Below are 12,602 nucleotides of genomic sequence, written 5' to 3'. Positions count from 1 at the left end.
TCTGGTGCTTGTTATGTAAATCAGTGAACAGTATAGCAGACTAATTACATAAAATGCATAGAAATGTCAGTTGTCACTCTCTATCTCCCAAAAATAACATTTTAATAAGACAATATCTAAATGCTTAGTTTTATGATCAAAGCTCTATAGTTTTTATTGTGACGGGGAACAAATATAATTCACTATAATGCAATGAATACTGAGAGATGAACAAATAAACGTCCCTCAAATGTCTGATGTATCATATTACTCACATTTTAACATGAAAATTATATATGGATAGTCAAGTAATCCTAAGTTACTTTGGTCCAGTAAATGTTCATCTTGAAATATGTACGACAATGTGAAGTTGGACATTCTTACAATTATACTAAAAGGCCTTTTACTTGCTGTAGGAGCCAAATTAAGAGTGTAGCCCCTTAATGAACCTGTGAGGAAGTGGATGTTAGCGACACCGTTCGCGTCACTTGCTTTGCTGGTGTTAGACAGGAGCACGCTACCTGAGGATGCCAAGTTGATACAGTTTTTCACAGAGAAGAAAGTTTGCTTGAAGTGTCGCCTTTTTATTCTTTATTTTATCTTATTTGGAATACCATGGTATATCTTTTGTTTTGTGCTTTTACCTTTGACTTTAAAGTGCAACTTCATCTTCAACAATAACATCAAGAAAACTTCAAGATTTAACAAATCAACAGTGCTGCAAGTAAACCTTCTTTGTTATAACTTGAATGCTTGGCTGATAGAATATGGCAAAAAAAGTTAGAGAATGCTATAACACTTGCTACAAAAAGTGTAAAATATCAATCAGACGGCAGAAGGCATGTGATTGTCTACAACAGGTTTTTCAACAAAGTTTTAATCTTGTTGATAATTTTGAGGCCTTAGAAATGTGTGTATCAAATATGATAGGCTTTATAGGGTAAAAGATAATGCTTTACACAAGACACAAAAATCAAACACTAGCAAATTTAAACTGCTTTCTTATTTTAGGGGATAGGAGAACTAGATTTTAGAATGCAACAGTGCATCCCTGTGGACCCTTCACACCAAATGCATAAATGTGCACTGCAGTGATGTTAGTTTATTTATTTATATAGCACATTTTAATACAACAGAGCGTTGACCAAAGTGCTGTACAAAATCAACACAGTTTAAAACACATTTACACACCATAACACACAAACAGGACAGCTAAAACATAACAAAAACAATACCTCAACACTCTGCTGGCTCAAACGCTAAGGAAAGAAGGTGAGACCTTAGGAGCATGTCTAATATGAGACGGAAGCCTATTCCAACGATTTGGAGCGGCAACTGCAAAGGCTCAATCCCCCTACGCTTATACCTAGTCTTTGGTACAATTAAAACAGATTGACCAGAAGATCTTAAAGACCTAAAGGGCTTATACACTTGTAAAAGATTCGACAAATAAGATGGTGCCAACTCATTTAGAGACTTATAAACAGAAACGAATAATTTAAAATCAATCCTAAACTTGACTGGCAACCAGCCCAGTGAAGACAGAATAGGAGATATATGCTCCCGCTTATGAGTCCCTGTCAAGAGCCTCGCAGCCGCATTCTGAACTAATTGTAATTTGTTTAAAGCAGATTGACAGACACCCACATACAAAGAATTACAATAATCAAGTCTCACCATGATAAACGCATGTATCGCCTTCTCAAGATCACTAAAAGAGAGAAACAACTTAACCTTTGCCAACATTCGTAAGTGAAAGAAACTTGATTTAACGACTGAGTTAATCTGTTTATCAAATTTCAGATCATTATCAAACAAAACTCCTAGGTTTTTGACAACAGGTTTGCAATAAGTAGTCAGCTCACCTAAATTTAACAGTTCAGGAAGTGCAGAATCCCCAAACCAGACAAGCTCAGTTTTTACTAAAGTGCAACTTCATCTTCAACAATAACATCAAGAAAACTTCAAGATTTAACAAATCAACAGTGCTGCAAGTAAACCTTCTTTGTTATAACTTGAATGCTTGGCTGATAGAATATGGCAAAAAAAGTTAGAGAATGCTATAACACTTGCTACAAAAAGTGTAAAATATCAATCAGACGGCAGAAGGCATGTGATTGTCTACAACAGGTTTTTCAACAAAGTTTTAATCTTGTTGATAATTTTGAGGCCTTAGAAATGTGTGTATCAAATATGATAGGCTTTATAGGGTAAAAGATAATGCTTTACACAAGACACAAAAATCAAACACTAGCAAATTTAAACTGCTTTCTTATTTTAGGGGATAGGAGAACTAGATTTTAGAATGCAACAGTGCATCCCTGTGGACCCTTCACACCAAATGCATAAATGTGCACTGCAGTGATGTTAGTTTATTTATTTATATAGCACATTTTAATACAACAGAGCGTTGACCAAAGTGCTGTACAAAATCAACACAGTTTAAAACACATTTACACACCATAACACACAAACAGGACAGCTAAAACATAACAAAAACAATACCTCAACACTCTGCTGGCTCAAACGCTAAGGAAAGAAGGTGAGACCTTAGGAGCATGTCTAATATGAGACGGAAGCCTATTCCAACGATTTGGAGCGGCAACTGCAAAGGCTCAATCCCCCTACGCTTATACCTAGTCTTTGGTACAATTAAAACAGATTGACCAGAAGATCTTAAAGACCTAAAGGGCTTATACACTTGTAAAAGATTCGACAAATAAGATGGTGCCAACTCATTTAGAGACTTATAAACAGAAACGAATAATTTAAAATCAATCCTAAACTTGACTGGCAACCAGCCCAGTGAAGACAGAATAGGAGATATATGCTCCCGCTTATGAGTCCCTGTCAAGAGCCTCGCAGCCGCATTCTGAACTAATTGTAATTTGTTTAAAGCAGATTGACAGACACCCACATACAAAGAATTACAATAATCAAGTCTCACCATGATAAACGCATGTATCGCCTTCTCAAGATCACTAAAAGAGAGAAACAACTTAACCTTTGCCAACATTCGTAAGTGAAAGAAACTTGATTTAACGACTGAGTTAATCTGTTTATCAAATTTCAGATCATTATCAAACAAAACTCCTAGGTTTTTGACAACAGGTTTGCAATAAGTAGTCAGCTCACCTAAATTTAACAGTTCAGGAAGTGCAGAATCCCCAAACCAGACAAGCTCAGTTTTTACTCTCATTAAAATAAAAAAAATTAACAACAACCAGGTCTTTACCTCAATTAAACAATTCATAAGAGAATCATGGGGATTTCCATCATTGCTCTTAAAGGGCATATAAATTTGTGTGTCATCAGCATAAAAATGGAAAGCAATTCCATGTTTACGAAAGATTGACCCTAAAGGTAAAATATATAATGAGAATAAAATAGGGCCGAGAATAGACCCTTGAGGAACCCCAGAGGATGAAAAATCTGACCAATGTTGACAGAAAAACTCCTATTTGATAGGAATGATCTAAACCAATCGAGAGCAGAGCCCTGAATGCCAGCCACCTCCTCAAGCCGGGAGATAAGAATCCCATGGTCTATTGTGTTGAATGCTGCACTAAGGTCTAACAGCATAAGAACCACAGAGTGTCCTGAGTCCCTTGATAATAATATATAATTTAGTACCTTTAACAGTGCAGTTTCAGTACTATGAAAGGCCTTAAAACCTGATTGATAAACCTCATAAACAGCATTCTGATCCAAAAAGCTCTGCAATTGAGTTAGACCAATCTTCTCTAAAATCTTAGACAAAAAAGGACGTTTTGAAATAGGTCTAAAATTGGACAACACAGTTTTATTCAAATGTAGCTTTTTTTAAAGAGGCTGCACAACAGCATGGTTCCATCATAAGCCTGCATAAAACAGTATAAAAATATCAAAGACTACATACACAATGACCCGAAGGATATGTGTGTTCATTCAAAGAAAGGTTTTCCTATGGATTAATTAGAGAAGAGTCCATTTCTACCGTGCATTGTGTCTCTTCCTATGGAAAAGGTAGTGATTTTCTCTACTTCGCATTCCTTTGGGCAATAAACCCAGTGATATCAGCGTTGATTGCCATGGAACCAGAGGCCTGTTCTGCCCTCCTGAGGTGTTACGCATTTCGGGGGAAGGGTCCATAGGTCCTCATATGGCTTGTTAACTGAGGGGTGTTACAGAGTATTTGTTAAATATAGCTAACAAAATATATATTGTGTGTTTGATTGGTCCAGACGCTACAAATGTTTCAACGATGATGGTACCACCCCAGAAACAAGGCTACCATTAATAATAGACAAAATACTAGGGCCAATTATGTTGAATACCGTCTTAAAGAGCCTTGATGGAAAACTATCCAAAGGACAGTTAGTAGGTTTCATCTGCCCTACAATCTCAGTCAGTGTTGCAAGAGATACAGGCTCAAACTGAGTAAGTGCAGCAGAGCACACAGCAGGAACAAGAAAATCACTATTGCAGTTAACAATCTCAGACCTAATTAACATGAGCTTATCTTTAAAAAAGTTGAAAAAAGTTTCACAAGTATTAAATGTCTCATCAGTAATAGCACTGACCGCTGGATTAAACACAGAATTTATGGTACAAAATAAAACACCAGGCTTATGATGATTATTAATAATTAAGTCAGAAAAATATTTCCTTTTTGCCTCTTTTACAAAACCCTGATAAGTGGAGAGAGACTCCTTATAAAATCTTAAATGACACCTGTAGCTTATCCCTCTTCCACTTGCGCTCAGCTTTCCTGCAAGCCTGTCTAAAGGCACGAGTGACCTCAATAAGCCAGGGCTCAGATGTAGGCTTATTAGTTCTAATTGTTACAGGGGCAACAGCATCTAAAATGGAAGAGGAAGAATAATTGAATAAATTCAACAGCAACTCCACATTGCAAGGGGGATTCTCCAAAGTTGTTGTAGAAGGAGCCCTGATGTACAATTGTTCAAAACCTTCAGCAGAAGTAGAGTCAAGTTTACGAACACGGCGGGATGAAACGGATGAATTACTTATTTCATGACTGAAAGCGATCTCAAAAGTGACCGCTTTATGATCTGAAAATGCCACATCATCCAATACAATGTTACAAACTGCTAGACCATAAGACAAAACAAGACCCAATGTATGACCATGTTCATGTGCAGGCCCTTGCACATGCTGTGTCAATTTAAAAGAGTCAATAAGATTTAAGAAATCTTTTCCTAAAGTATCAACAGGGCAACAAACATGGATATTAAAGTCACCCAATATTAAAAGATTATCATATCTGGGTAGAAGGCTGCTCACCAAATCTGCAAACTGTTGAATAAAGTCCTTAGTAGACTTGGGAGGTTGATAAATTAATGCACACTGGATAAAACCTGACCGCACTTTTATATGAAACATCTGCAGTTCAAAACGGGAGAAAACATCAACACGCAAAGGCTGGCAAATAAACGATTTTTTAAAAATAGATGCAATACCTCCTCCACGGCCAGACCATCTCGGACTATTAAAATAAGTACAGTTCATTGGAACAAGTTCGGAGAATGGACTGAGATCACCATCAACTGCCCACGTTTCAGTCAAAAATAAGAAATCCAAATCCCTGGCGAGGAAAAAATCATTCAATATGAATGTCTTTTGCATTTGCAAGATCTTGCATTAACAAGAGTTAGCCTTTTCATGACCAGATGATCATCATTTACCGGTGATGTGCTTCATAAATGGCGAAGATTACACAAATCCACACCTCATCTTCGAAGACGCTGAGTCCAGATCCGTGTTCACGTCGCTGAAGACTGGAACAACAGGAATAATGCACTGATATGGAGAGTTGAACATGCGACAGGAGATGGTTTGGTGATAATCCAACTTGAGATCCGAGAGGAAACGGCGAGGATAAGTTATCCCGGTGGACATCAAGCACGACTTCAGCCCGGTCAACAATCCACCCCTCTTGCCGCGCTTTCTGCGACACTTCCTCCGGTAGAGAACGCACGGCAGCTGGCAGAGGTAGGTTGGACATGACAATGAGGCAGGGTGATGAAAAACACAGGATCCGCTCGGCTCAGCATTAAGCCGGTTCACCATCCCATTTCTAATATCCAAAAGCACTTGGCGGTCATACACCAGCAGAGCCACAGAATATTGAGCCACAAAGAATAAAACAAACACTATCAGCAACAATTGTCGGGAGAGCAGACGGCTTGCCGCAAACACTGGCGCCATCATTCCGGAAGACACCCATTTTGTGTCTTACTTGTCTTTTTGGTTTTTATTCTGAATTTCATCAACCAATAAGATTTAAGATTTGTAATCCTGTGTCCAACCTGCTGGTGGTGAGAGTTGTATTTTCCATTAAATGTGAATAATCTAGTGTGCATAGTTTTGGTGACAAGCATAGTTTTGAAATTTTGTGTATATCATTTTGTTAATATTTGTATAATTTGGTCACTGTGAGTACAGTAAATGATGTGATGTGTCATCAGCAGGTGGGATTTTCTGCGGTCGCTGAAACATTGTCACCCTGCCATTGTGGTCAATCCAGTTTTACTTCACATTTATCCTCAATTAGATTTTTGATGGAAGAAATGGGGGGAGTCAAGACTAATCCTCAAGTGACATCAGCCCTGATGCAGCGGCACACATGGCTTAGGACACGTACCAGGATCGTTTAAACCCTTGATTTTTCTCTGCCACTTGGCAGACACTTTTCATCCTGAGCAGCATCTTGATCTACCGCAATTTGGGATTGAACCAGCAAGCTTGTAGTTTGTAGCCTAGGTCATTACCCATTAGTCTGCTACCGCCCATGTGTAATGCATTGCGTGTCCAAGTTTCACCAACAGCTAATCAATCACTGCCAGCCTGTGTAATCCATCGCTCAAAAACAGGCTCCCACAGACCCTACAGACTGTTTCACATTATCTGAGCTGAATGGATTTAACCATGGTAAAATGTGTTCAACTGAGCTGAGGGTACTATCCTGTCATTCATAGCTTAATGCATGATCAACTAAGCCAAATTTTGGGTGGATTCTGTGTGGGCCTTGTCATGAGGTCATGAGGTCTCGACTTGTCATTACCGTTTAGATCAGATGAGGCATTTTTAACAAGGTGATCCCACAGCAGCGTGCAGAACCAACAGCTGTGTCTAAGCACCTTAAAAAACATCCATTTCATTTTTTAACTCCAGAGACATTAAACAGAATGTCATATCAGTGTGTGCCTGTGTAGCTGACATATTGAAACAGAAAGCATTAATCTGTGTGTGTGTACGCATGTGTTTATGAGATAAGATAGACAGAGAGAGGGAGAGAGTATTAATCTGTTCGTGTGTTGAGCAGGTAAACAGACCAGCTGTGAGATGAGCGAGATGCTTTTCATACAGAGGTTTGATCCTCTGTTTATGTGGACGTGAGAAGAGTAGCAACAGACAGACTGCGTCAGTTCACACTCTAAACGTTACATCAGAAACACGGCGTCGTGCACCTGTGTTTTTTAAGGGTGCACCAATGGCAGTCCTGGATTATTTTTTGCCCTTTGGAGAGATGAGCCAGTGCCAAGTATCTGCAGTAGTACCATGCAAAAGTTGTGAAATGTTAACTTATTATGAAATATTATTGCAATTAAAATAACTGTTTTGTAATTTAATATATATTAAAATGGTAAAGGTGAATTTTCAGCAGCCATTAGTGCCACATGATCCTTCAGAAATCATTTTATTATGCTGATTTGCTGACATGCTGATTTGAAGAAATATTTCTTATTTATCAGCATTTTAAAACAGTTGTACTGCTTAATATTTCCGTGGAAATCAAGATATACTTTTTTCAGGCTTCTTTAAAGAATAGAAAGTTCAAAAGAGCAACATTTATTTAGATAGAAATCCTTTGTAATATTATGCCTATTTGACCCCAATGACCCCTGACGTTTGAGGGGTATATAGGTAAAATGTATAAAAGAGGAGGGGAGTGGAATAAATTACTTGTTTTAAAATGTAGTGAATATCTGAATATTTTTATGTTGTTCATGAGAAAGTATTAAATTAATGTTGGCCATTAATATAACAACATTATTCAATTTATTTATGAATTAATCAGCTGATCTTGACAACCAATGATCGTTGCACAGAGCTTTGATATTTTAATAAATATTTTGTGTTCCACTGGGAAACAAAAGCATTGAGTTCGGAGTGACATGTAAGTGGGTAAAATTTCATTTTCAATTTAAAACCGATAATCTGTGGGAGGTGCAACTTGATTGGACAGATCAAACATGTGTGAATATGTGATTTCCAGCACAGTTTAGGCAAAAAAGTTTAGATTAAAAAAATTATTATAAATTAAAATAAATAAAAACTCGGTTACACTTGAATTAATTTACTTTTAAATGTAAAATGTTTGTTAAGCAAGTGTAAATGTAGGGAATAATGTATACATGATATAAAGTGCATAAAATATGCTGTATGTTAAATTTTATTAATCCAAAATAAAGTATGTATTGTGTAGACACTCTGGTTGTGTAGTGTACTTTACAGAATTTTAAAAGATTTAATAGTTTTTAATTTTTTTTAAATTATTATTATTATTTTATTTTTTTTTTTTAAATCTGATTATTTAGGTTAATCTGAAAATATTAATCCAGAGATAAAAAAGATAGTGTTCCTGTAAAAATTAACTGGTATAATTCAACTCATTATGCTGGGTTGAATAAATGAACGACCAAACATCCAAACAACCAAACGTCAGCCAAAAGTCAAAAATAACCCACTATTGTGTTTGTCCAATTGATTCATCTGTGGGTTGTAAAACCCAAATTGGGTTACTTTCAACCCAACATTCTTTAGAGTAAAAAAAAAAAAATTTCAGCAGCTTTCAGAATTTGCTGGTCTCAAAACTCTTGAGGGGGCACAGTTTGAATGGGCATGACGCTTTTTTTATCAGAAAAAGAGTGGGCACTTTACAGGGAGTCTACCTTTGTTGTCTGGAATCCAATATCCAGTCCACTTTTTCTTTTTTGTACAAATGTAAGTGTTTCTTTCCTCCTCCCTCCCCATGGCTTTAGTTTCCCCCTTTTTCATCCTCTCCTGTTGAGACGTGTTTGTTCAGGGGACTGTCAGAAGTTTTTGACATTAACACAGAGTGTGGGGCTCAGGACACTTCAGTTCAGCCGGAACAGGAGGACTGCAGAATCCCTCAGCACTTACTGATCAATAATCCACTGAGCTTTAAGAGACAATCTGCAGCCTCTCCTTTAATGCATCACCATTTATTAGGGCTTCTGTTAGAACACTCCACACAACAAAATTTCACTCACTTTGGCTGTTGGTTTCAAACTGTTCTTTGAGTACATGTTCGTTTGAAGGTTATAAAAAAGCCTGCTGTGCTGTTTTGTTATCTTGCAATGTCCCTCTAAATGGAAGCACCTGTGGAATACATAAGCAGTTAGACATTGGCTGCGTTTACACTTGGCATTAACATGCGATCACCGTGATCCGATCAAGTAGATCGGATCATAGGGCCTATCTGGACACTGCATGTTTACACTTGGAAACATCAAGTGACTTCTCTATCTGGATAACTGATTGGATCTCTCTTTCCCGTGCAATATTTAAATAAGTCTTCTGACAGTTTGGGAGAGAGGGGGGCAGGGTTTTGCGTGTCTTTGACCTGCGAATGCAGACACAATGGCTGGATTGCGTTTACATTACACTGAGATCTGATCACAATGTGTCCTCGACTACCTTTGGACCAGAACACTCTAATCGGATTACACTTGGCTTTTCAATGTATAACATCCGGATTCAGGTCACATGTTAATGCCAAGTATAAATGAAACGCAGCCATTGTTGTGCTCATATTAAGGCAGTTGATTTTTTTTTCTTTCAGGTCTTAAAAATGTAAATAAACAAGACTGGTGAAGCATTTGACAGAACAAGAACAATTTGACTGAAGTAGAGACAGAATAATAGGTATGCACTAATTTTGGTCAGTTTTAGATTTTGAAAGTTATGTTTAATACTATATGCACCTCAAACCTTTCAGTCCTATTCACTAGGGCCTATCTGGACACTGCATGTTTACACTTGGAAACATCAAGTGACTTCTCTATCTGGATAACTGATTGGATCTCTCTTTCCCGTGCAATATTTAAATAAGTCTTCTGACAGTTTGGGAGAGAGGGGGGCAGGGTTTTGCGTGTCTTTGACCTGCGAATGCAGACACAATGGCTGGATTGCGTTTACATTACACTGAGATCCGATCACAATGTGTCCTCGACTACGTTTGGACCGGAACACTCTAATCGGATTACACTTGGCTTTTCAATGTATAACATCCGGATTCAGGTCGCATGTTAATGCCAAGTATAAATGAAACGCAGCCATTGTTGTGCTCATATTAAGGCAGTTGATTTTTTTTTCTTTCAGGTCTTAAAAATTTAAATAAACAAGACTGGTGAAGCATTTGACAGAACAAGAACAATTTGACTGAAGTAGAGACAGAATAATAGGTATGCACTAATTTCGGTCAGTTTTAGATTTTGAAAGTTATGTTTAATACTATATGTACCTCAAACCTTTCAGTCCTATTCACATATTTGTTTACATGTGCATTACATGTATTCCAAACTTTGAAACGAAGAATTTGGAAAGCACCGTGACAATCTCACTGGAGCTATGAGCATAATTGTGATATTTGCTTATGCCTAAAAAGAAAGCTGACAAATTTGTAAATATTTAGTATATATGTATATTTAGTATACGAGGCAAAAAGTCACTCTCCAAAACCTTCACCCTCTCTGTTATTCTCTGGTGGAATGAGCTGGTAACATCCACTCAAACTGCTGAGACCTCAGACTTCTCTGCATACCTCCTCTTCTCTAGCTTGCTTCCTAATCTAGTTGTGTAATAAACCTGTTGGCTCTTACAAATTGCTTTGTTCCTTTTTTTGTAAGTCGCTTTGGAAAAAGTGTCCGCTAAATACATAAATGCAAATTAAGACTATTCAGAGACAGATTCAGTTATTATGGTTTGATAAATAACTGTAAAGACTTTTCTTTATTTTTTTTATTTTATTTATATATTTATTTAATTATTAATTAATTTATTCATTCATTTATTTATCATTTTTTAAGTTACATAAAGTTTTATAACATGAACCAATAAATCATTCACAGTTTGAGCAGGAAAGTGTATTTTGAAAATGAAATAGGACAGATTTAGTTTTTATGTTGATTTTAAGTGATTTCCAAAGATATGAAATGAGTATGAGGAGAATCTGAATCTTGTCCCTTAATTCACCATTTGATGAACCCAGCTAAAGGCAGCTTGTGATGGTAGCTGGCGTTTCATGGTTTTTGGCTGGTCAAAAGAGGTCATTAGCTTGTCTCAGGTTTCTCACAGACCATCTAGCACATTATTGCGGCCTCCTGGGGGTCCCCATGATGTCAAAACCTCTGGACTACACAACCTTGATTTGTCTTTATTCTGTGTTTTTAAGATGCTATGTCAAGTTACGGTAAAAATGCATTCTGTTGCGCTCATCTGCATTCTGTCTTAACTGTTCGAAAAGAAGAGACTATCCACTGTGCTACCTTGAACTGAAAGCCACAGTGTATAGCGTTGACACAAATTTCTGTCTGATGCATCAAGGTCGTGTGAAAGTGACACCGTAACCAATCACAGAATTAAAATGAATGCACATTTGGCTCGTTTTGCTGAATTGCAATCAGTGTGAAATGTTTCAACAAAAAGCCATGTAATTATTGTTTTCATGATCGCTCATTGCTATTGCTTCTAGGTTCTCGTGTCCTCACGCCCATCCCTAATTCCCAGTGATTCTTGATGAGTGGATGCTGGCACACTTGGCCTGGATTCTCGTCTCATTCATTATTCAGAAGATGTTGTGGCACGCAGGGACTGAATCTGGATTAAAGCTGAGCCCCAAAAATATTTCACAGCAACATTTGCATTCTCCACATCCAAGGCCCAGACCACCACTGACACCGTCACAGCACAAGAGTCATAGTCCCAGTCTGGACCCTCTGTGTGAATGGGTGGCAGTTCAGACTTTGAGATTTGAATACAAAAATGTGTAAGTTTTGGCCTCGTGCCACAGTTAAGATTAAGGTTATCTGTGTTATAATGCACGGTAATCTGTCACATTGAGCGTTTGGAGTATACTGTACAGACATGCTTGTTATCCTAAACCCATTGATAGCAGGTGTTTAATGAAAATTAGAAAGGATTGTTTTTAGATAATCCCTTTTATAATGGCAGATAATAATTAAGCCATACAACTCTATAAAAACTCACGTCATTGTGATACCAGCCTCTATTGTCTGTTATGCTTACCAAGGCTGCATTTCTTTGATAAAAAATACACCAAATAAACAGCCTAGATTTTAAAATGTATTTTATTCCTGTCATGGCAAAAATAAATTTTTAGCATCAATAGATCCAGTCTTCAGTGCAGCATGATCCTTCAGAAATCATTCTAATATTCTGATCTAATCTCAAAGCTTTTTTTGATTATTATTTTGTTTTATGATCAGTCATTGCTGTCATTTCTGAGTACTCTGGTCCTCATGCCTATCCTTAATTCCTGGTGATTCCTGATGAGTGGAAGCTGATTCATTTAT

General features: G+C 37.3%; 1 protein-coding gene across 1 annotated transcript in view; it reads left to right on the top strand.

The window, feature by feature from the left end:
- Positions 1 to 11,806, top strand: part of LOC107590422 (acid-sensing ion channel 2-like) — a 34,613-nt gene extending 22,807 nt beyond the window's left edge. Inside the window, exon 3 of the mRNA XM_016279167.1 lies at positions 11,762 to 11,806. Within this exon, the coding sequence (XP_016134653.1) occupies positions 11,762 to 11,806 (45 nt within the window). The remainder of the gene's footprint in view (positions 1 to 11,761) is intronic.
- The last annotated feature ends 796 nt before the right edge of the window (positions 11,807 to 12,602 follow it).

The sequence above is a fragment of the Sinocyclocheilus grahami genome, unplaced genomic scaffold (assembly GCF_001515645.1).
Source record: "Sinocyclocheilus grahami isolate Dianchi unplaced genomic scaffold, SAMN03320097.WGS_v1.1 scaffold127.1, whole genome shotgun sequence".
In the NCBI taxonomy this organism is placed as follows: Eukaryota; Metazoa; Chordata; class Actinopteri; order Cypriniformes; family Cyprinidae; genus Sinocyclocheilus; species Sinocyclocheilus grahami.
The sequence above is the reverse complement of the archived record's forward strand: the minus strand, read 5'-3'. Positions and strand labels throughout refer to the sequence as shown.